At 50.0% G+C, this 23,942-nt stretch overlaps 8 protein-coding genes across 8 annotated transcripts; 7 read left to right on the forward strand and 1 right to left on the reverse strand.

The window, feature by feature from the left end:
* Nucleotides 1–2,139: 2,139 nt before the first annotated feature.
* Nucleotides 2,140–4,303, forward strand: has1 (ATP-dependent RNA helicase HAS1; the record flags this gene model as incomplete). The annotated part of the gene is made up of 4 exons (XM_057191110.1): nt 2,140–2,737; nt 2,806–3,527; nt 3,582–3,842; nt 3,896–4,303. 4 exons carry the CDS (start codon nt 2,140–2,142, stop codon nt 4,148–4,150), a joined length of 1,836 nt encoding a protein of 611 aa, XP_057037246.1. The 3' UTR covers nt 4,151–4,303.
* Nucleotides 4,304–6,026: 1,723 nt separating this feature from the next.
* On the forward strand, nt 6,027–10,898 carry N7518_010185 (uncharacterized protein; the record flags this gene model as incomplete). The annotated part of the gene is made up of 3 exons (XM_057191111.1): nt 6,027–9,452; nt 9,485–10,684; nt 10,752–10,898. 3 exons carry the CDS (start codon nt 6,027–6,029, stop codon nt 10,896–10,898), a joined length of 4,773 nt encoding a protein of 1,590 aa, XP_057037247.1.
* Nucleotides 10,899–11,611: 713 nt separating this feature from the next.
* On the forward strand, nt 11,612–13,076 carry N7518_010186 (uncharacterized protein; the record flags this gene model as incomplete). The annotated part of the gene is made up of 5 exons (XM_057191112.1): nt 11,612–11,856; nt 11,904–12,238; nt 12,294–12,595; nt 12,647–12,812; nt 12,886–13,076. The coding sequence occupies 5 exons, from the start codon at nt 11,612–11,614 to the stop codon at nt 13,074–13,076; spliced, it is 1,239 nt and encodes a 412-aa protein (XP_057037248.1).
* Nucleotides 13,077–13,580: 504 nt separating this feature from the next.
* On the forward strand, nt 13,581–15,124 carry N7518_010187 (UbiD family decarboxylase; the record flags this gene model as incomplete). The annotated part of the gene is made up of 2 exons (XM_057191113.1): nt 13,581–14,540; nt 14,588–15,124. The coding sequence occupies 2 exons, from the start codon at nt 13,581–13,583 to the stop codon at nt 15,122–15,124; spliced, it is 1,497 nt and encodes a 498-aa protein (XP_057037249.1).
* A 341-nt stretch (nt 15,125–15,465) lies between these two features.
* On the forward strand, nt 15,466–17,574 carry N7518_010188 (Zn(II)2Cys6 transcription factor; the record flags this gene model as incomplete). Its single annotated transcript, XM_057191114.1, has 6 exons — nt 15,466–15,953; nt 15,997–16,253; nt 16,299–16,530; nt 16,582–17,373; nt 17,420–17,484; nt 17,534–17,574. 6 exons carry the CDS (start codon nt 15,466–15,468, stop codon nt 17,572–17,574), a joined length of 1,875 nt encoding a protein of 624 aa, XP_057037250.1.
* A 506-nt stretch (nt 17,575–18,080) lies between these two features.
* Nucleotides 18,081–18,689, forward strand: N7518_010189 (UbiX family flavin prenyltransferase; the record flags this gene model as incomplete). Its single annotated transcript, XM_057191115.1, has 1 exon — nt 18,081–18,689. The coding sequence occupies one exon, from the start codon at nt 18,081–18,083 to the stop codon at nt 18,687–18,689; it is 609 nt and encodes a 202-aa protein (XP_057037251.1).
* Nucleotides 18,690–19,230: 541 nt separating this feature from the next.
* Nucleotides 19,231–20,527, forward strand: N7518_010190 (putative haloacid dehalogenase-like hydrolase; the record flags this gene model as incomplete). The annotated part of the gene is made up of 4 exons (XM_057191116.1): nt 19,231–19,346; nt 19,770–19,802; nt 19,876–20,082; nt 20,173–20,527. The coding sequence occupies 4 exons, from the start codon at nt 19,231–19,233 to the stop codon at nt 20,525–20,527; spliced, it is 711 nt and encodes a 236-aa protein (XP_057037252.1).
* A 214-nt stretch (nt 20,528–20,741) lies between these two features.
* N7518_010191 (zinc knuckle domain protein) lies at nt 20,742–22,518 on the reverse strand (the record flags this gene model as incomplete). Its single annotated transcript, XM_057191117.1, has 2 exons — nt 20,742–21,503; nt 21,562–22,518. The coding sequence occupies 2 exons, from the start codon at nt 22,516–22,518 to the stop codon at nt 20,742–20,744; spliced, it is 1,719 nt and encodes a 572-aa protein (XP_057037253.1).
* Between the last annotated feature and the right edge of the window lie 1,424 nt (nt 22,519–23,942).

The raw sequence follows: 23,942 nt of genomic DNA on the forward strand, positions 1-23,942 counted from the left end.
GATTGCTTAACCGCACGGTACGGGTGACTTAGTGGGTGCGGGGACGATCAGGCGCGCAGTCAGTGATACAACAGGGGCGTGCTCGATTTTACTCTGAGCGAAAGGCGGCAAGAGATAAACACTAAAATGGAAGGAGAGCTAAGAGTCATTGGCTGATATCTCTGCCGAATTTTTATGTTTCTTAGTTCTAGATCCGGGGGTAAGCCTTTCCGAACACTAATGAAATACTAGTTAGCGAGAGCTCATTAACTATGGAGTACTTTGTAGACATTATTGTTCTTAGTCTACTCTAGGGTTCTAGAGCCGGGAAGACCGTTGGACTCTATTTCTACCATTACAAATCCAGAGCACTTCCAATGGTAATACACATGATATAGTATACTTTTCTATTAATTTTGAGAAGACACAAGAGAAAATATCATCAAAATATCATCAATAGACTGCAGATGCATGGCATAAGGATCTACATAGAAACATGGAAATCTACTAAATAGCGTTCACACAATTGCACAGCCTCGTTTAGTATCATCTCGGCTCACACGTTTCAGAAATAAAGTCACCTCCATATGCATGGACCATTTGTGAGCTTGGTATGATTGTGTCAAATCATATCCCCTCCCCCTTTTATTACAAATTTGTTTTATTATTCAACATCCCCTGATCACCAGGAAATGATGATCAGAACGATCACTATTTTCATGTGCGCGTCATAACGTCTTCATTTCCCGTGTAATCTCTGACCTTCAACATTGCATAGAATTTGTGGTACCATAAAGGGTCCTCTAGATGCCGGAACCATCATAAGACCTAGTATGTACTAGTATATATCTTCTTGACTGCTAGGCGCCTAAACCATTGGTAGTCTAGCTATAAGTTGTACAACAATAGCTGGCTTACATACCTTTCTAGGTATGAACTAAACAGAAACTTCCCATAAGGTAAACACTGTTAGCACGTTGATCTAACCTAACTAGGATAAGCTTATCTTGGCACCCAAAGTATTTTGTATTTTTGGCTCCACCGACATTATCTGATTCGTGGTTGAATCATTGAATATCATTGGCCAGAAATCTCTGCCTTGGCTGCAATTGGATTTCGTTCAAGGTATGGAGCACTTGGGTTATATATATCACTTTGTTTGCAATTTTATATTTGTCTTCAGTCTGAAGTTTCAATTTGTAAGGAGCAAGAATACTCTAACTATTCTATCATTGAGTAGCTCAATGGTAGTCCTCGTGAGATGTTTTTTTGCCCAGCCACCTCCGAGCCTTCGTCGAGTTTTCTAGGTAAATACCCCTAAATGTCTTTCGCTACATAGTGCTTTACCTGACACTACTAGTTACATAGTAGACTGTCAAGCTAGCTAATGGCTCCTATCGGCTCTTAAGGAATAGAAACCTTGGCTGGTACGTACAACAGGTCTTAAAGTCAGAATTCATGTATAACTACAGAGACTTTGTCGGAGCAAGGATATCGAAGACCATTGCCCCTAGACAAAGATAAAGCAGCCCAGCCCTTGGAATAGACAAAAGTACGACAACTGAGCAGGCACTAACACATGTCATACAACATAAATAGTCACAGTAATATCTCAGTTGCCTAACTTGAGGCCAACGTAGCCTTGCACAGCCTTGCACAGCCTTGCACAGCCTTCAGACTAACATCCCGTCCTTGTTCCACTAAGGGGAACCCAGGTGCGTATACTGCTCGGCATCATTTCATCTCGGGTGTAAAAAATGCCTGATCATTTTCAAAATACGGGAGCCTTAAACTTGAAACACATGTGATCTTTCTGGGTTCGAACTGTCACATCCAGGTAACGATCAAGGCCACAGGAGATGGCCAACCTCGTGCCCAAAAAGGAAGGTGCCTTCGTAAGCAGGTCAAGAATCCGCCTCATTGTTCAGGCACCAACTGATCAAGTCTAGTTAGTTAACTAACTAACTAGTTAGTTATCAACACGTGATGTGGAGTTCTGCCATATTTTACCGATCAGAAAAAAAAAGTAGCAGAATGATTTCCGCCCGCAAAGATCAATAATCTAGACCTCCAAAACACAAGGTCCAGGTTATACGAGACAATCCCTGATTGATTTGTTCCAGTGTCAAATATTACACTGTCGCAGGACCAATCAACAAAATGCCTGGCCCCGTGGACACCGCAAAGTCCATCAACAAGCGCAAGAGAAAGCACGGCTCGAAAGCAGAGAGCGATGTCGCCAAGCCCGTGGAAGGCAAACCCAGCCCTTCAGTGACCCCGAAAAAGAGTGTTGCTTCGACCCCAAAGGCTTCAGCTGAGAAAACTACCAAGAAGCGCAAGGTCAGCCCTTCACCAAGTGCCGAGGAAGAAAGCGCCGAGGAAGAGAGCGACGACGCCGAGGCCGCTGAAGATGTCGAGGAGGTAGATGCGGAGGAGGTAGATGCGGAGGAGGAGAGTAATACTGAAGACTCCGAGGCTGCGAATGGTACAGATCTTCCGACTTTGGAAGATGTCCGCTTGCCCCAGACTGAGGGCAAGCTGCAGAAGTTCACTGAGCTCAACCTTTCCGAGAAGACCATGCAGGGTATCAACGACATGGGCTTCACAACCATGACTGAGATTCAACAGCGTACCATCCCTCCTTTGCTTGCCGGACGCGATGTGCTCGGTGCTGCGAAGACTGGTTCTGGAAAGACTTTGGCCTTCTTGCTCCCCGCGATTGAGATGCTGCACGCCCTGCGCTTCAAGCCAAGAAACGGTGAGTTTTCCCATGCATTTATCTGATATTTACTTGCCATTGAGACTGGTGGCTAACCTTTCATGCAGGTACTGGTGTTCTCGTCGTGTCCCCTACCCGCGAACTGGCACTGCAGATCTTCGGTGTCGCCCGTGAACTCATGGCCCACCACTCGCAGACATACGGTATTGTTATTGGAGGTGCCAACCGTCGCGCTGAGGCCGAGAAGCTGATGAAGGGTGTCAACCTGCTCATTGCGACACCCGGTCGTTTGCTGGATCACCTCCAGAACACCCAAGGATTCATCTTCAAGAACCTGAAGACCTTGGTCATTGACGAGGCTGACCGAATTCTCGAAGTCGGCTTCGAAGATGAGATGCGCCAGGTTGTTAGAATTCTGCCTAAAGAAGAACGTCAGACTATGCTATTCTCCGCCACACAGACCACCAAGGTCGAGGATCTGGCCCGTATATCTCTACGCCCCGGACCGCTTTACATTAACGTCGACCACAGCAAGGAGCACAGCACAGTGGCGGGTCTGGAACAAGGCTACGTAGTGTGTGAGGCAGACAAGCGCTTCTTGCTTCTCTTCTCATTCCTCAAGCGTAACCTCAAGAAGAAGATTATTGTCTTCTTCTCGAGCTGCAATTGCGTCAAGTACCATGCCGAGCTTTTGAACTACATCGATCTCCCCGTTCTGGAGCTGCACGGAAAGCAGAAGCAGCAGAAGCGGACCAATACTTTCTTTGAGTTCTGCAATGCCAAGCAAGGTACCTTGATCTGTACTGATGTTGCTGCTCGTGGCTTGGATGTGCGTTCCCTAACCCCATTACCACGTTGATTCCATAACTGACTCAAATTCCAGATCCCCGCTGTCGATTGGATTATCCAGTTTGACCCTCCTGATGATCCCCGTGACTACATTCACCGTGTCGGACGTACCGCCCGTGGTGCCGAAGGCAAGGGCCGCAGTCTAATGTTCCTCCAGCCTTCCGAGGTTGGTTTCTTGAAGCACCTCAAGGACGCGCGTGTGCCTGTCGTGGAGTTCGAGTTCCCGGCCTCCAAGATTGTCAATGTGCAGTCTCAGCTAGAGAAGCTCATCGGCCAGAACTACTACCTCAACAAGGTAAGCTATCTTCCCCTCTCATGTTTTACCCGTATACTAACCCATTTGTGCAGTCTGCCAAGGATGGTTACCGTTCTTATCTCCAAGCATACGCCTCGCACTCTCTTCGCACCGTGTTCGACGTGAACAAGCTTGACCTCGTCAAGGTTGCCAAGGGCTTCGGTTTCAACGCCCCACCTCGCATTGACATCCAGCTGGGCGCCAGCCTCAGCCGCGATAAGAAGCAGGAGCAGCAAGGACGCCGCACGTACGGCAGCCAGCCCAAGCATGGTGCTGGACTGAAGTTCAAGCGGAAGCACAATGACTGAGAACAATCTGTATGAACATCAAAAGCGATCGATTGTCTCTGCATATTTATTTTAGGGACATTGGAGTTCAGCAATGTGGATATATCTATTTGGGTTTCAATTTTGTCCCCTTATTCTGTAATCATGAGAGATGGCATCCGAGTTGAATATTCGGTGGGATAGTCGAATGTATCTTGCTTGTATGGATAAATCTCTTCTTTACACCTCCTTGCGCCTTGTACCATGGTTTGTCCATACCGTTACACGGTAAGCATATGCTCAGCCTAGAAGTCTGCCCGATATATGTTTGGTCATCTACATCGCCGCAAATCGTACAACATCTGACTATGTGATGACCGTAAAGCTTATTCCTCCTCATGGAATGCCACAGCCCAGCATTCATTGAGCCATGTGGGATTCAACCTTTTCCCACGTGGAAGGGATTTGACTTCAAACAAGAAGAGGAGAACTACAGAAAAGGTATGTACAATGAAAATCCCTATACTAAAGGATCCTTACCGAAGTACTCCGTACATATTGGTACCTACATGTAGTGAGTTACTCAACCCTCCCATACCCACCGAAGCGATCCAATTGGAAGATGCCAATCTTACACAGTATTGTGGACAAGCGATCGTTGCCAATAACAAAGTCAAGCAGCTCGATTGCCACTAATGTACGAGATGCAGCAAGTGCTCAACCCCCAGCTGCGCCAGTAGTCTGGATGGGAATTGCTTGGACCCCCTTGCAAGCGCTACTATAGTTCTGTCCAGTCAGAGGTGAGATCACAGAGTTAGTTATGTGGTAGTGCATCTGGGGCCAAAAGTTGGGAAATTTTGCCGGTGTATTATTTTGTATCCGTGCGATAGATAGGCCAATCATTTCATTGATTCCACCAATTCCAATTATCCCAACATGGAGAGGTCGGCAAGGTGGACGCCCGAGCACACGAGTGTGATGAGTTGGCAGACGCTGAGCCCAATCACCCGATCTTGTCCAGGGTCTCTGTCGTCTGGGCGACGGTGTGTGCCTATTTCAGTGTTTTTTCGCCTTGTCTTTTGCGGGTCCACGGAGAACTGCAGGTGGACCGTGTGTGATCGTGTGTGACGAGGACACCAAAGCGTTTCGCCGGGTTTGTGATGGGGTGTTTGGGAGGGAAAGTTGGGTTGGCGTTGGTCTAGAAGGGCTGGAGATGCCCAATTCTCCCAGCCACGACGTCCTCAGATGTTGAGTATACAGAGCAGGGCCTGGAGGTGAATAAAATAAATAAAGTAATTGAAGAACCAAGGAACCAAAGACGATCCCGAACGGATTCCAGGGTTCCGTTTGTTTACAACGTCCCTATCTTCGTCGGTCACGGGTACACAGGTAGCGGTCGGGTACTCTTTGTATGGTGGCCCACGCGGCTCGGAACCTTCGATGTACAATCGCCAACACATCCAGCCTCTTCATTTTTCGGTTTTTTTTTTCTATGAGGCTGGGCATCTTAATTACTCGGGTACCGGCTGATATTCGCCTGACTTATCCTTTGCTTCATCTTTCATTCCTAGCGATTCTGAATTCCTTTCCCCTTTTCCTCTCTCGCATTTTCATGTGAGGGATCGGCGAGCTTCGACAGCAACACCTCTTGGGCACCCTCACCGTTGCTTCCTCTCTCTCCTTCCTAATTCTCCCCATTCTTAATTCTTCCCCACTGTTCCGTGGTCTGCGCTGGTACGCTCTCAACTCCTATCAAAATAATTCTCGGGTTCTCTTCTTGGGTTCCTGTAATTTGTCCTTCCCCACTATCGTGCCAACAAGCACGGAGCAACAGTGATCACCCTGACAACACTCCCCTCCATCACCCTCGGTCGAGCACGACGGAGCATGCGATTGGGTTGAAGGACGCCTCACCACCATGGGGGTCAACACCCGCAAACCGATCCTTCCCGCCCCCACAGAATCCATCATCGATACCACGGGGGACAGCGCAACGGGCACAGATCTGGCAACTGACCTTTCTCGCCGCACAGACAAAACGTCGTACTCCATCCCAGACGACGGTAGCCCCGTCACTGTCTCCACTCGGCGACAGCGGGAACGCGAGGAAAAATTGTCTCGAGCTCAACACGACTCCCACACCTCATTACTCATCGAGTATTTCGAGGGCGGCAAAGGTGCAAGCGGCATTGTCTCTCGTCCTAGTGTGCGAGTGCGTGTAACCCCATCGTCAGCTAGAAAGTCCAGGGATAAGAAAGACCACTTCCAAATCACCGAGTCAAGCGGAAGCCACAGCCGCAAACCGTCATATACCCACCGGATATCCCTACCATCAGCATCCGCAAAACAAAAGCAATTGGAATCGGGAGCGGATGACCTGAGCTTTAGTTCGAATTCAGCTGAGGAAGAGGGTCATTATTCGTCACGTCGCGATCCGGTAGATATCGAAATTGTGAACCGCGGACAGGGTAGCGAGATGTCTTCCATCTCGCAAGATAATCGATACATGACCAACGCATCGGAGGTTTCGTCCATGCCGCCGGACAGCATGATCAACGCGTCGTCGGCTGGTCCCAGGCGGAAACGCAGCCAGAGTATGGAGCGTGATGCCGACGAAGATAAGGGATTGCTCAAGACCCCTCACCGACAAAGAAGTCGCAGTTTGAGTCATGAGCGAATTGCACATCGCGTAGCAGAAAAGCTCACTGAATCACCGCAAGAGGCTTCGAGCGGCAGACACAGAAGCAAGGGCGGCAAGGATTACCTCGAAGCCGAAACAAAACCATCCCGTCGCCGGACGCGCAAGTATGCGGAAGAGGATGTCACTAGTCCTGACTCAAGTATTCTCAGCACATCAGGAGTCTCTTCAAACCGCAAGTCCGATCAGTACTCGGTTCGCTCCGGTGCATCCAAGTCCTCTATCAACAATCCAAAGTTACTAGAGACGGTTGAAGATGCGATCAGAAGATTGATTCTACCGGAGCTAAAGGAGCTCAAGAAGGACCAAAAAGTAATGACCAACAAGAACAAATTCGATCGGGACGTGGCTACATCTCATTCGTCCGGCACGAGCTCCAGAGATGAGCTAGGTCGACGTCTCTCCAAGCACGCCAGTGCGCCGGATGTTTTGCCCCAAGTTGTTCTGAACAAGAATAGTAAAGACGAAGGCATTGTTCTTTCTCCCGAGGCGGCCCCACGCAGTAAAGAGGTCAAGGAAGTCAAGGAGGTCAAGGAGCGCAAACCAAGCAAAAGCAGCGAAAGCTCCGAACTGGCGATGAGATGGGCCAATCGACCCGACTTCACCGAACAAGACAAGATCCGCAGGCAGAAGAGCAAGGGTCTCCGCGACGCTCACGCTGCTGCCCGAGTTGGGTCTGCTCTCACGGCGGCTTCTTTGAAACACCACGATTCCAATTCCAGTCTCGGCAGAAATGACCGCCGCCGAGATAGTGGCTCTCGGAAAAGTTCACGCAAGAGTACTGAGAGTATGAACTATAACGAAACCGAACTTGTTTTCCAGAAGCACAATGTTGCGCCAATGCCAATGCGCAGCGAGATGGACTCCGAGTTGACCAGAAACTCGCTGCTCTCGGAGCGAACGGCAAGTCCCACTCCCGAAAAACAAACCTCCTACTTCGACACTACTCGTGGATCGCCGAGGCAGGCCATGTCGCCAGCTTCTCGCACTCCTACTAGAAATTCTGCCGACTCGCGTTATGGGCTCGGAATGCGCCATGGCAATCAGTCGCAACATAATATCTCGGTGCACAGTGCTTCGGAGCGTGACCTTCATCACCAGAGCCAATCTCCTGGAACCGATGGTGGTAACCGGGCAATTGCAGCTGCAGCCGCAGCTAATCTCCTTGATGCCGCTCACCCCGGACATCATGAAACGGAAGATGACTATCACAATGAAACCAACAGCCGCGGACTGAGCCCCATTCAGAGTCTTGCAAGTGATCATACTGGGACTCGCCACGATCATTACTCGACTCACAGTGATCAGCATGTCGACGGCAAACATGAGATGGAGCCTCGACTCTCCATTGACTCTCTGTCATCCGCCCCCAGTACAAACCTCGCTAGATCCACTCGTCAGGGCACTAGCTCACACAGCCAGAGTGCAATTTTCAAGCAGCACAGCCAGGAATCACCTGGGCTCGGATACGAACATTCGCGCCAGGGTTCCCAAGACAATGGCTTCTATGGCTATGACGAGGAGAGCAGACGCTCTCACGACGATGGGGATAGCGATGTAGACTTTATGGAGAAAGTCAAAGAAGGCCACCGTGTGACTACCGGTGCTGCTGCTAATCCCCAATTTATGCACCCGATGCCCGTCGAATCTGCAGTCGCTTCCTTGATGGATCCCTCTGTCCTTGAATCTCATGTCTCATCGAACCGCTCGCAAACAGATCTAAGTCAACGACCAGGCAACCGAAGCCCTGAAAAGCCAGGAAGTGAAGTTTACCGCGGAAGCCCTTTGAAGCAACGCCAGGATGCTTTCACTGCCGATGAGACCTCGTTCCCCCGACGCATGGGTGTCACATCGCCCCCTCAGAGCGTTACCCAGTCTTTGGATGACATCGACGACTCTGCTATGATGGATGCCAATGTCCCACATGAAAAGCAAAGTCCTCACACAGACGCTGAAAGCCAAGTCTCAGAGTCTGAAATCAACACCAACCCGTCCATTATACAGGGCCCCATCGGTGGTGTCGCTCAGGCAGAAAACTGGGGATATGATTCAAGATCTCCGCCGCCGGATCACTACTACGATACCCAGATAGGTGGATCTAAGGGTCTCAATGCCGAGCAGCAGATAGGGCTTGACGCGGAATACTACCAGACTGCCCAGAATATCTTTGGCGGCGATGACTACTCTGCCCACTCTGGCGATAACCAGGCCCGGCAATCGTTCGGTACCCCTCCTGGTGCCAAGGATGAAGGCTATGTTTCGGCTGCCAACCCCATGTCTCCCAGCATCGGGACCCCGAAGCAAGCTAGTCGCGGCCTTGCGGGCGCGGATGCCGCTGGAATGGGTAGTTTCGATAGTTCTGCTGGGGCAGACGATCCTTTTGCCTCTGGTAATGAGCGCCACTTCAGTGGCTACTCTCACGGTGTTGGCTCCCCACTCTACGACAGTGCTACCGGCCGAGGCATCGAGAGAATTCAATCCCAGGACATTGTGGCTCTTATGGATCATTTGACTGTTCGAGACGCCCAGCGCAATGCCAGAGATACCGAGATTCTGATTACTTTGGTCCGAAGTGCTGCTGAGATGCGCACTTCCTTTGAGCAGATGAGGAAATTCATCGCCGACCAAGATGATCTCATCATGGACGTTAGTGACAGGGGACATGAGCGGACTCACAGGGCGCTTGGTGGTCCCCGGCCATTACCCCCAGTGGTTCTCGGGCTCGGCAGCTGAACGCTGAAGAGGAAGACAAGCGGAAGAACATCTTCAAGCGTGCGCTCAAGGGATTGAGCCTCAAGTCGGGCAGTGATTTGACCAAGATTGAAGGCATGCTCGAGCACCTGCTTGACGAGGTTGAGGCCCTGCGATCCGGACAAGATGGCCTGAGCCCTCACGGTGGTACCAGAATGGGAAGCATAGAGCCAAATGGGTACGAGACTCCTGGTCCAAACGGTGTACCTACCGAGACGAGCCGCTCGCCTTACGGGTCCGGCTCTTCTCGTCCGGCCAATGCGCAGCGCAGAAATTCGGACCAGCGAGTCAGCACCGTCCATGAAGTTGACGAAGACCTTGAGCTTGACGAGGGTGACCAGTTTCTGACTTCACATCTCCCTGTCCGCGATGCGCCCCATCATGAGCGGTCGGGTTCATTGCCGCTTGACACGCCTCCACGCAAGCCGGTAGTCACGTCAGCTCGTAGCACCGAGACAACCCCCAAGGCTCGCAAGCACAAGTCCAGCAGCTCGTCCATTTTCCCGAAGATCTCGCGCTGGTCTAAGTCCACGGCGACCTCCATGGGCGACGGCATTCGCAACAGCATCCAGCCTTCCCGCAAAGAGCGTCCGACCTCGGATGAGTCTCGGTCTGGATCTGATCTCGCACCCCAGGGAGCGTATCATGATCCCCAGGGGGATGACAGAATCCGATCCAATTATACCTTGAACGAAGAGCAAGATGAGAACAGACCTCCTTCACCATTAGTGCCTTCCCAGGTGTCTGAAGCGCCCAAATACCGCGGCCACCGTGGAAGTCTCGAGCTGCAGCACCCCCAGCCTCGACAAGGCCCAACCGCACGTTACCAGTCCCGCCTCGAAACCGAGGCCCAGGTCTACGGAGGTCCGGTTTCTCCCACTGGCTCAGAGCAGTGGGATTCCAACCCCAGCCTGGTCAACCCTTCCCAAAACCGCAACAGCGGTGCCGCGCGCCTGTCCCCGATCTCCGACGCAGGCTACTCGGAGACCAGTTCCCAAGCAACCCGTACACCAGGTCCACCCCGTCCTCCTAAAATCCTCGATTCGGGCCCTCTCATTCCCGAGCGTCAACCCAAAGTGACGGATAACGAGGAACCAGCTTACAGTGGCGACCGTGTTGTTTCTAGAGTATGTATTCCCAAGGATCGCCCGCTACCGTTTCAGTCGAACAAGTTCTAATCTCCACCCTCTTCAGAGTTCTGCCGTCTGCTCGCCCCCCACTCGCAAGCCAACTGGCCCGCGTCCCCTTGCATCTGCCGGCTCCTACAGCCCAGGCAATATCAAGCGAACCCGCTACCGAGGCAGTCCCGTGCAAGTCGACTATGACGATGAGCAATATTGAGACTTGCATTGTGATACCCCTGGGTTGATGTTTTCAATCTCCATTTCCATCTAGCGCTTTTGCCTTTTCTGCTTGCTCTTTCCTTACGACAGTTATGACCGTTCACTGGGACTCCGGTTTCAGTTCCGTTAACCCTAAACCTATGAGCAATGTGTGTGCATGTTTAAATGTCTACAATATTTCCTGCCTTTATGTTTTATGTCAATGGCCATGAGATGAGCGGGAAGTTATGTCTTCTCTTCGCCTCTCTAACTTTTTCCACTCTAAGTTTCTCTACTTATTTTTCATGCTCTTGCTTTCGGCATGCAGCTGCTCTCGTGCGTCTACTAAGCGTGCTGGCGTTTAAGCCTGTTCTTTGTAGCCTTTGTGTTGTGGTGTAGATAGTGGTGCAGAGGAAGACATAATATATTACAAGTTCGAGGTGTGGAATGATCTTTCGGCTCTTTGTGTACCTTTCTGTATATGCTCGCTAGTGTAGTTCCAGTGATTCTTTTCTAATAATCATCCACTTATCGTAATTTGCATCTCTTCTTCGTCATGGAAGATGTCTCTGGCGTATCTCCTTGTGCATGTGAGGTCTGGTCACGGGCCGTGCCGGTGTGTAGATCAAGGGGCCATCTTCTGTCACTCATCCATTGTTATCTTGACATTCCCATCCATATCTCGAACGTAAATCCAACGCTCTACAAGAAAAAACTGGCGTTATCTCAGAGATGCTATCGTCCCTTCTGAAGTCCTTGCCCCGACTCGGACGAAGATGGACACCTCTCAACTTCACCAATCAGAATTTCACTCGGATACCAACGAGCCATGCAATCGAGGAGGAAACCATCCCAGGCTATGTTGCGGGCCGGTATTATCCTACTCGAATAGGGGAAATCCTCAAGGACCGATACCAAGTTGTGGGGAAACTGGGATTTGGAGCCAGCTCAACCGTGTGGCTCGCACGTGATATGGAGTAAGAAGACGATACCTTTACAACCCCTTCACTCACTAAAAATACAGCTGCCGTCGCTATGTCACTCTTAAGATTTTCATAAAGTCCACAACGATGGGACAGCAACTGGATGACGAGCTGAAGATATACAAACGTATCGAAGGCGCTCCCCGGAATCACGCAGGTCGCAAGTATGTTAGATCTTTGCTGGACTCCTTTGATGTCAGTGGACCTGAAGACAAACATCGATGTCTCGTGCATCCGCCATTGTGGGAGAGTATGTTGGATTTTCTATTCCGTAATCCGGTACAGAGACTACCGACGCCAATCTTGGCAGTGACGCTTCATCGTCTATTTCTTGCATTGGACTATCTGCATACAGAATGCAAGATCATCCATACTGGTGCGGTTTTCCTTTCCCAGTCTTAAGATCGATCATTTGCTTATCAATATATCAGATATCAAGGCAGATAACATTATGTTCGGCATTGCTGATGATTCCGTTTTCAGGGATTTTGAAAACGATGAGCTTCAAGATCCTTGTCCTAGGAAGGAGTTAGATGGAAGGATAATCTATACCTCCAGCGTGCTCAGAACGCCTAAGAACGTAGGCGCGCCTGTCCTCTGCGATTTCGGCTCGGCTGTGATGGGCGACGAACAACACACCGAAGACATTCAGCCGGATATATATCGAGCACCAGAAGTGATCTTGCAAGCTCCATGGTCATATAGCGTCGATGTATGGAATGTGGGATGTGTGGTAAGAAAGCCTATACTTGTGATGCAAACGTTTATAGACTTACGTTGTCAGATTTGGAACCTTTTCGAAGGGGGATCGCTGTTTAGCGGCCAGGACCCAGAGTTCAAGGCTTACAGGAGTCGAGCTCATCTTGCCGAAATGATACGCCTGCTCGGTCCGCCACCGCCAAGTTTCCTTGCCCGGGGGAATCATATGGAAAAGTTCTTTTCAGAGGAAGGTAATTCATCTATCTGCCATTTTCCGACCTATGACTAGAAAGTGTCAATTATTGACTGTTTCTGCTATTTTAGGTGACTTTCTCACCGGAGAATTAATAGGAGGACACGTCCCAATCGAGCAAAGGGAGACTAGTCTCGAGGGAGAAGAAAAAGAGATGTTTCTTCGCCTAGTGCGAAAAATGCTACAATGGGAGCCGGAAAAGCGAAGCTCTGCTGCGGAACTCGAACAGGACGAGTGGGTGCAAGCAGAATTACGTAAATAGCTGCATGTCCTTCAGAGTGTACTATAAGAACCACACAGAGTGCGAAGCGCATGCGAATACACCGATATCCCCACTCCTGCTCATACATGGAAAAGTCTCCCCTTTAAGCCGTGACGCGTCTAGGCAGCCTTTTAGGGCATTAGCGGACCTGCAGCGGTGATCCATTTGCATTATGACGACAATTCCGACATCCGATTCCGAGTAACGATTTCCCTTAAATAAAAATAGAGAATGAGCGGTTCGAGTTCCAAGGATCGTGTTCGGTGTCTCGGTGTCTCGGTATCTCGGGGCTCGGAGTGGGGTCCGCCATCCGAAGTATGCAGCATCCTGAGAAATCTCATTGATCGGCTTGTGTCACTCGAATTGATGTGTAGCGATCCGAGACTGCCGCCGTAAAGACTCCCACAGGGCTACTTAAGCTGGCTGAATTGTCAAGGGCTGCCCTGGTTCACAAGTTCAACTGCACTTAGCACATACATCTCAATCTACGAAGACATATTCACAATGGCCAACATTGAACCTCACCTTTGCTTCCGGTCATTTGTCGAAGCCTTGAAGGCCGACAATGATCTGGTTGAGATCGACACTCCAATTGACCCCAACCTCGAAGCAGCCGCCATCACTCGTCTTGTCTGTGAAACGAACGACAAGGCCCCGCTCTTCAACAACATCATTGGTACTGAGAAGGGTCTCTTCCGCATCCTAGGTGCACCCACATCTCTCAGAAATTCCTCAAAGGATCGCTATGGTCGACTTGCACGACACTTGGCCTTGCCACCGACCGCATCTATGCGCGACATCCTCGACAAGATGCTCTCGGCTGGCACCCCGATCCCACCCAACATCGTGTCTACCGGTCCTTGCAAAGAGAACTTCCTCGAAGAAAGCCAGATTGATCTGACCAAGCTGCCTGCACCCCTGATCCACCAGGCCGATGGAGGAAAGTACATCCAGACCTACGGAATGCACATTGTTCAGTCCCCCGATGGATCCTGGACTAACTGGTCTATTGCCCGTGCTATGGTCTCCGACGATAAGCACCTGACCGGTTTGGTCATTGAGCCTCAGCACCTCTGGCAAATCCACCAGATGTGGAAGAAAGAAGGCCGCGACGTCCCTTGGGCTCTGGCATTCGGTGTTCCCCCTGCCGCCATCATGGCCTCGAGCATGCCCATCCCGGATGGTGTGTCTGAGGCTGGATATGTCGGTTCCATGACTGGCTCAGCCTTGGATCTGGTAAAGTGCGATACCAACGATCTCTACGTGCCTGCCACCTCTGAGATTGTCTTCGAGGGGACCCTTTCTATCACGGACAAGGGTCCCGAGGGTCCTTTTGGTGAGATGCACGGCTATGTCTTTCCTGGAGATGTCCACCTGTGTCCTAAGTACAAGGTCAACCGCATCACCTACCGCAATAATCCCATCATGCCCATGTCATCTTGCGGTCGATTGACCGATGAGACTGTAAGCCATCCATCCCCATATTTCCGGATCCCTACTAATAGCATTAGCATACCATGATCGGCTCACTGGCCGCTGCCGTGATCCGCAAGATCTGCCAACAAGCCGGTCTCCCCGTAACCGACGCCTTCGCGCCGTTCGAGTCCCAAGTGACCTGGGTCGCTCTGAGAATCGACACCGCAAAGCTGCGGGAAATGAAGACCACCCCGAAAGAATTCTCCAAGAAGGTCGGCGACCTGATCTTCAACTCCAAGGCCGGGTACACTATCCACCGGCTGGTGCTCTGTGGCGATGATATTGATGTCTATAATGGCAAGGACGTGATGTGGGCTTTCTCGACTCGCTGCCGTCCTAACCTCGATGAGGTCTTCTTCGAGGATGTGCCCGGGTTCCCTCTTATTCCATATATGTCCCATGGAAAGGGATCGCCAGTGAAGGGTGGAAAGGTTGTTTCTGATGCTCTTCTTCCCTGTGAGTATACTACCGGGAAAAATTGGGAGGCCGCCGATTTTGAGAGCTCGTATCCTGAGGCGGTCAAGCAGAAGGTTTTGGCCAACTGGACGAAGATGGGATTCCGGGAGGAGTAAATCAAGTGTATATAGTACTCTGTTACTTCAAATATAGATTGAAATTCTGATAAATGTCCTCACTTTTCTTGATAATGTAAGCTTTTCTAAGCTTTTAGGGTAATTTGGGTATCTCCGTACCCATGGATACTCGCCAAGCAACCATGGGCCCCCGTCTGTCTAGGCGGAAACCCAACCCGACCTGCGTTTCACCCTACATCGCTCAGTCTAGCCTATATCACCCTATACTGAGTTCGGATGCATGTTATTGTATTGAAAGAGTCACGCCCTTTCAAACGACACACTTTCTTGGCCAATACAGCAACCCCTGATAATCCCGGTACCTCGGAGTCCTCGGCAGCATGAGCGCCGTCAGTCAAAGCGAAGCAGACCGGGTGCTACACCTCAAGAGCCGAGAGCGAGAGGCTCATGCATGCTACACATGCAGAAAGCGGAAAGTCAAATGCGATGGGAACCAACCATGTCGTACTTGTCAGAAGCGAAAACACCCCGAAATCTGCACCTACGCCCTTGCACATTCGAGGCGCAGATCGACTTCTCGCCACAGTGTCCCTCGCTCGGCTTCGCCTAGATCACCGGCCGTAGCAAGCAACGAACAAGCACGGTCTGATGATAGTTCGAAAAATTATGTCTATTCTGGTGACAATTCGGTTGTTTCGATCCTGCGCATGCGAGCATCGGACGTCAATGGATCGGTGGCCCGCGATGTTGGATCTGTTCTTGGTCTGCAGAATACCTTCAGCAATTATATTTTTATGGACTCGAAGACGCCGCTTGAGAGGTGGAAGTCACTGCTGACTGTAATGCCTCAGAGATCAGAGGTCTTGAAGTAGGTTGCAAACAACTAAAAAGGAATACGGCTGACTAGTTAGATTCTTTCACTTTTATCGTGTCACAGCATATCCATTCAATCCAATACTCGCTGACATAGACCGCTTTGAATCTGATTTATGCACCTATCTCAATGCTCACGCATCTGGTGAAGTACGCGACCCGGAGAAGATCACTGATCGCTGGGCAACCGATAAGTCTATTGGCCATATCAGCCTTCTACTAGCAACATTGGCGGCAGGGGCGCATTACTCCGATACTGAATACCCCGAACGCTTTGAACTGTTAACTGACTTTGGTAAGCTTCATCGCACGCTCATCAAGCTTGGCTAACGGTATCCAGCCCGTCGATCATTTCATGCTCTCCGCTTGGCCAATTTCCTGTTTCGACCATCACTAGATATTATACAAGCGCTGCTTATCTTGGGGAATACGCTGCAGAATATGGGACAGTCCGACGCCGCCTGGGCGTTACTGGGAACGACGATCCGATTAGCTCAGACCATGGGCCTGCACACTGAAAGGAGTACTGTTCACTGGCCGGAAAATGTGAGAACGAAGGCCAGGAATCTTTGGTATGGAAATCAGACTATATGCATACCTACTCGACAACTAACTTCCCACAGGTCAACAATTGTCTGGCAGGATAGTTTACTGTGTCTTTGCTATGACCGACCGCCTATTGTCTCCGTGACTGGCTGGTCTCCCGTTAACTCGTTTTTCGAGAGACAAGACTTGTCCTTCGCAGAAGTGATGTACTTTATCTGTCGTATTGGTCTAGATACTATGCGACCGGAAAGCCTCAGCATCGCTGAATATGATCTAGCAATAGAAGGGTTGCGTCAGCTAGATTATGCCCATCAACGCGGCCTACCACATCTTCGATCACGGGAAAATTGCACAACACTACAACAAAATCTCGAGCATCTAGCTCTTAGAATGCACACCTCCTTTTGTGTATCGGTTCTCTGCCGACCGGCCATGAAGCAGTCCACCCCACAGCCTTTTCTCCACCACGCTGATATTCTTCGGGCGCGTGCCAAAGGAAGCTTGATCGATGCTTCCAGGGCATTTCTTGATTTTCAAGCTCTAAGTACTGTTCCATTGCGGACCTGGTCAATGGTGCATACAGTGTTGAGCTCGACCCTGCTTCTCTGCATCTGGGAAGAGACGCGCAATGACCCCGAATGTCGCAATCTCCAACAGAAAGTCATCGACGTCTTCTCATCATCTAATTCAGGAACTAATGACGATGGTGCTTCTTCATCTGAAAGTGATAGTCAGTGGTTATCGGCTCGTCACATCCGAGCCTTGGTGACTTTACGAAGCGCCTTGGATCGAGAGCAGGAAACGGGCGCTACCGAACCAGATAACTGGGCGGAAATGGCCTCGAATATGGTGCCGCCATTTGGTCCTGGGTAAGTTTCCTGCCCGTAGTGAAGATGAATGTTCACATCTGAACAGGCCCATGGACATGCCCAACCCATTCGATGTATCACCCGTCACATATTTGGACTCGATCATGAACCGTAAGCACGGTTTGCCTGGTTTCTATTGACAAAAGCTGACATCTCACAGTTCCGGTGTTTGATTATACACAGGAAAATGGATTCCTGTGAGGACCTTAAAGCCGATACCCTGCGAGCGGTCATAAGGGCCAGACCTAGATCAATTACGTTTTCACAAAGCATAGGCACATACAGTAATTACCCATTCAGGCTTTCTTGCAGATCTTCCCATCGATCTTTCCCTAAATAAGTGGCGCCACTGTAACGGCCATCCGCAAAATCATCGGCTCTCGGCCTCGGGGCCTCGGACGACTCCATTCGAAGTCTCTAAAATCTCGATGACATATTCTCCTGTTTGTCGGGCCATGCGATAACTTCTAGTAAGAAAACCTGTGCAACCTGGATATTCGGCATTTTGCCGCAGATTAATATAAAACAAGCTAGGGTTGCTAGGCTCAGTCCATTCATCACACCTATCTTCACAGCTCCACGCATCACTCAACAAGACCAAAATAACACCCTCAGCAAGCCTTGGATCAATGCTTTCTCTTCTCTCTGGAACCCAAACCCCATCTTCCAGTCGCCATTCTCCCATAGACAACCCAGCCGAAACAGCCATGCCAACCATCGATCAAGCCACTCAACAAACCCGACGCAGACGAATCGTGGTCGCAATGACCGGCGCAACGGGCGCAATTCTCGGAATAAAAGCGCTCATTGCCCTGCGTTGCCTAAACGTGGAAACCCACCTAGTCATGAGCAAATGGGCCGAAGCGACCATCAAATACGAAACCGACTACCACCCCTCGAATGTCAAAGCATTAGCAGATCACGTCCACAACATCAACGACATGGCAGCGCCGATCTCTAGCGGCTCTTTCAAGACTGATGGCATGATCGTTGCTCCATGTAGTATGAAGACACTGGCTGCTATTCACAGTGGTTTCTGTGATGATTTGATCTCGCGCACTGCGGATGTCATGTTGAAAGAGAGACGGAAGCTTGTCCTCGTTGCGAGGGAAACACCGCTTAGCGATATTCATCTGCGTAATATGCTGGAGGTTTCTCGTGCTGGCGCGATCATCTTCCCGCCGGTGCCGGCGTACTATATCCGGCCTGCGTCGGTGGACGACTTGGTTGATCAGAGTGTGGGGCGCATGCTGGACCTGTTTGATTTGGAGACAGGGGACTTTGAGAGATGGGAAGGATGGCAGACTGAGAAATGAAGGCCAGAGCTGGGTTGCTTCGTTTTATCTAGCATTTATTGGCGTTGATATTGGCTTGGATAGACTGGTGTATTCGAAAATTTACAGTGCTTTTCATCGGCGTCAGCTTTCTACCCCCACTATTAGATTGGTAACAATTTCAGCGGCGATTAGTCAGTCCTGAGAATAATCACAACAGCTGGTGGGTACAGCCAATATCCTGAATTACTTTTACATTTCCTGGTATGTCCCATAGTATAGTCACGCGGAAAGTTACTAATTTCCAAAACCCGGCATTACTCTACCTACCCTGTATCCGGTGGTTCCTTCCAGATCAACGAGTATACTAATTGGGAAGGCGAAGAATACCAAAAAGGAAGGAGCTACTCCGTAGACACCCCCGAAGTCGGCTCTTTCCTCGGGAACTCGGAGACCTCGGAGGCCTTGGAACCTAGGAACCTCAGAACCTTATAATTGTTCCCGCGGCTCCACTTGACTAACCCTTCTTCAACCTCCTTTCTCTCTATTCATGTCCAGTATCAGGCACACTGCGCGTTCCATCATGTCTGCTATTGCCTGCAAACATCTTCGTCCGCGAAAGTTCGCACCTCTCGGCTTGGAGACGTCATCTATCCCTCTCCTGAAGGGAATTGTGTTTGATGTCGATGGGACCTTGTGGTGAGTCATTCTTCATTCTTTCTCTTCCCGATACTTTATATATGTGCTGTAGTTATTTCCCCTGTTGTATATTTGCTACGTTGCGTGCACCCTCGAGAATTGATATCTACGTCTTGATGCTATTATTGGAAGTGGCCAGCCTGGGGACAAGAAATGAGGATTGAGGCATCAATTTGAGATTCAGGCAGAAACGATTTCCTAACTATTCAGGAAAATATGCCTGCTTGCGCAGGTTAGATGATAAGTCGGTCTGGGACGTAGTAGCTGAGTGGAGGCGTTCCCTTTCTCTTCTGGTTTTATATCGTATTCCAGTCTTTCCGCCTTGTTGTTTTCGTATTTGGTATTGGCGCGATTCTATTGATACCAAGCTCCGATTGTGTTATCAACAACAGTATATGACCGAACCTCGCTAACATTGACCAGCTTGCCACAGAATTATATGTTCCGTCAGATGAGGTATGGTCTACTGCCTGCGAGCCATTCAAACCCCAATCCTTCTGACAGCCTCTGTAACAATATCCCACTATAGAGAAGCACTAGGAATCGACAGCTCCGTCGATATCCTCCACCACATCCGCGAACTCCCCGTTGAAGAACAACCCACAGCCGTATCGAAAGTGCAAGCAGTAGAGCGCCGAGCCATGGCCGACCAGCAGCCGCAGCCCGGCCTAGTTCTCCTAATGGACTACCTTGAATCCCGCGGCGTACGACGGGCGCTCTGCACACGGAATTTCGAGTACGTTATAGTAACCAACGCAACCTACCACATGCATTCTAATACGTACTGTACTGTGCACACAGCGCTAACCTATATTCGCATCTTTAGAGCACCAGTCCAGAACCTGATTGACAATCATCTCAACGGTCATGTCTTCCTACCAATCATCACGCGGGACACGCCAAACCTCCTGCCCAAGCCTGATCCTGCCGGCATTCTGCATATTGCGAGTGAATGGGGTCTTGCTGATGGTCGGAATTTGATCATGGTTGGTGATAGCATTGATGATATGACGGCTGGACATATGGCTGGCGCTGCGACGGTGTTGCTTTTGAATGAGCATAATGTGCATTTGAAGGAACATCCGCATACGGATCTTTGCATTAAGCAGCTATCTGATTTGATCGATGTTCTGGAGGCAGGATTTGTCGGGACTAGAGAGAATGATGAGCATGGCGCGTGATGGGATCTAGGTAGAGGCTGCCGGATGGATATTGGGCAGCATGGGCATGTAGTGCGCACAATATAAGAAATATACTTGCTCAAGCGAGAGATTTTGAATAAACTGTCATTTAATCGTACATACATGCTCAGCTGAGACTGAGCGGAATGGTAGATGCTGTTGCTGGCTTTCGTCGAGATCTGTCGCTCAATTCTGAAGAGGTAAAACCTCCTTCTTACCACCCGCGGCTTCGGCCGCCGCCACCACCACCATTACGTGGTCCGCGTGAGAATCCTCCTCGTTGTGATCCGCGGTTTCGGCCGCCGCCTCTCGGTGGAGGAGGACCTCGTGGAAGGGGCGGGTTCGGGGAGCGCGCGCGATTGTTGTTTCCCGAGAATGTTGAGCGACCACGAGAAGGCCCTCTGGATGGTGGATCACCACCGCGTTTAGCTCTGCTTGGAACCCTGATGGAAAGAGTATTTCCACGAGGAGCAGGGATGGGGCGTCCTCGGCCGCCGCGGGATATGCGGGACATCATGTCATCATCGTCTGGAGATGGGGGTCGCGACCATTCTCTGTCTCGTCCGCGTGATCGGCTTGGCGGGCCGGTCTCTCGCTGCGGGAGGACGGTGTTGAGGTTCGTGATCATATCTGGGTCGATACCCTTCAGGGTAAATGATGATGACGCGGCTGTTGCGCGTAAGCTGCTAGATGGGCAGTCTCCTACAAGATGCTTCGCACTGCAGCAATTCGCACAGCAGATTGACACTATGACTTGGTCGGAGTGAAGATCCCTCCTCGGGAACTTCCATAGGAAATCACATTCGGCTTCCAGGTGTTCATTGCCGCAGTAGTCACATGGCACTTCGTAAGCGAAATTCCGTAGCTTTGCATCGCATTGCGGCTCGTCGTGGCCACGTTCACGGCATCTTTGGCATCGTCGCCAGTCGGGACAAGTACTGCTTTGGTGCTGATTCCAGGCACCACAGTGTTCACACTTCATATTTGAGGTTAGTAATGTGAAAATAAGTAACTAGGTGCAAGACAGAACATACCTCTTTTGCTGGGCAGACATCGGCTATATGGCCCTCATTTTGACATTCGAGACAAGAGATGGGAAGTTTGAGGTCTAGATCATGGATGTTACGATCAAAATAGACGTACTTCGCAAGGATCTCAAGGTCTGTCTGGCTTAGATCCACTAAAGCAACAGGCGCATTTGGATATTTGATTGAGAAAAGTCGGAACGCTTCCTCTTTCGACCCAGGTCCGGATTGTGTAGATGTGCCTGAGTTTCCGGTGTTGGACCCATGCTGATGGGCTAGAGTGGCAGGGTCATAATCATTGATATCATCCATCTTGTCCCCTATGTTCAGCAGGATAGAGTCATCAGCTTCAGAACCAAGAGAATCTGAATCATCCGTGTCACTCTTGGAGTCAATTTCCCCATCTTCCAGCTCTCCGTCGTCTTGAGGTTGGTTGTTTGCTGTGGGCTTGTCTTCGCCATTGGCCGAAAGAGATTCACTGCGACTGCGCCAATATTTATCATTCACAGCTTCAAACTGAGTGGGCTTCTCATCGGTTGGTGCTGGTCGTTTTCCAAGTGTTGTGTGTACTGGAGCGGGGTTCTCGTCGGCTGGTGCTGATCGTTTTCCAAGTGTTGTGCGCACTGGAGCCTTCCGACCCTGGTTCCAGCTAATTGCAGGCGCGGTGCTACCGGCATGTGGGTTTGCGACGGTAGTTGGGGCCGCATTAGAATCGGAGGCTGAACTAGATCCAGAGCTAGATGTGTTGTCTGGATCATCCACTGGCAGTGAAGTGGCACTGAATGCAACACCTTTTGGAACAAAGTCAGCTAGGTCCGAGTCCTTATTTCTATTGCGGCGCCGTCTCTTGGTCGGGCGGGTGCTGTCGCGGGATGCGGAGCGCGAGGAACGCGGATTGGATCGAGTGCGCGGTGCGCCCACCAGGGCTGTGCGTGAATCAGCCTCTTCATCTGATGGATTTGCCATTTCGTTAATTTAATTGGATAATTTGGATAAAAATATCGGGAGATAGAGTGAGAGAGAGTCTGGAAGGATCAACAGTAGAATTTGGGTCCCAGAGAATTTCACGGCAGACGATATAGACCACTTGCGCAATTCCAAAATTGGAGTTATACGACCTCGGGAGATATATGAGGCGATAAGTTGTAGAACCCTTGGTTTGCACTCCGATAAGGTTTATAACCTTCTTTCTGTAGTATATAGAGAGGAAACTATTGGTTGATCTTGTTTTTGAGAACAATAGCTCCTAATAAATCATTGCAGAGAGCACTGGCAGACCTTGTCGAGGTTGTGTACAACTGAGACACAAAAGAAATCAGAAAATACAAGATAGATAACTCTAATATCAAGTCAATGGGTCAATTAATCAATGTCAATATGATCTAGACATGATCTAGACGTGCGGGCAGACCCTAGCCAGTAAGCCCTTTTGACCTCGGGTTGCGCTCAACATCATATTTAGATTCATCCGGGTATTAATGATAGAGATTATGATCCAACACGCCACCTCCAAGAGCGAGTCATTAAAACTGCAGTATGCGTAGGATCTACCCGTAGGAGGCGATCGACGCCAAGAGTGGGGTTGATGTCATATTCGTAGTCCCAACCGAATGTTATTATGGATCTGATGGGTCTTATGGATATCCATCTTAACCCCTCGTTATGGATTAGGCTGATACTGTTGAGTATCTATGAACTGCGGCTAGGTGAATGTTCATAGCCCGCAGTCATCCGCACTCCCATTTGCCGGGTTAACAAGTTGATTGTAAACTTGACCTGGCAGTGTTGGAGAACTACCTAGCTAACACCAGCTGTTACTGGATGAACCAAAGCTCCATCTACTCTTTTTTGCCGGTAACATACAACGCTACATACAAGCACGGCAATACCAATATTTGGGCGGAATCCTAGCCAATGTCCCCGCTATCAACTGCCTCGGTTTATAACAACCGAGTACCTGGCTCGTCATGCAGAATGAAGGCCTCTTTTCATGTCAATATGATTTGCGGAGCTCTACGATAGCAGTGGACCTTCAGAAACAAGAGCCCGGTACATAAATTTTTGTATTCAACAATGCAAACCTATCCCATTTCATAGCTATTGAGAAAATGACCACCTGGCGTGGCCTAGTGGACTGAATACTATGTATCAACAATCTTTATCGACTGTTTATGACACCTGTTCAGCATTTTGCCCCCCGGGATAACACCTCAATACGAACGGAAAGCCGGTGGCTTAGCCTGAAGAAGACCGTGCCCTGGACACGGCAGAATATTGCATGCTGCCTTTTCACTAGAGGTCTCGAACTTGTTGCTATTATGCAAACACATAAGGCCCTGGGCTTTGAAGGTATAATTGCACAAGAATAGCTTATGCATCTTCTAAGAATC

Source organism: Penicillium psychrosexuale, assembly GCF_028828465.1.
Source record: "Penicillium psychrosexuale strain IBT 29551 chromosome Unknown utg000006l, whole genome shotgun sequence".
NCBI classification, from domain to species: Eukaryota; Fungi; Ascomycota; class Eurotiomycetes; order Eurotiales; family Aspergillaceae; genus Penicillium; species Penicillium psychrosexuale.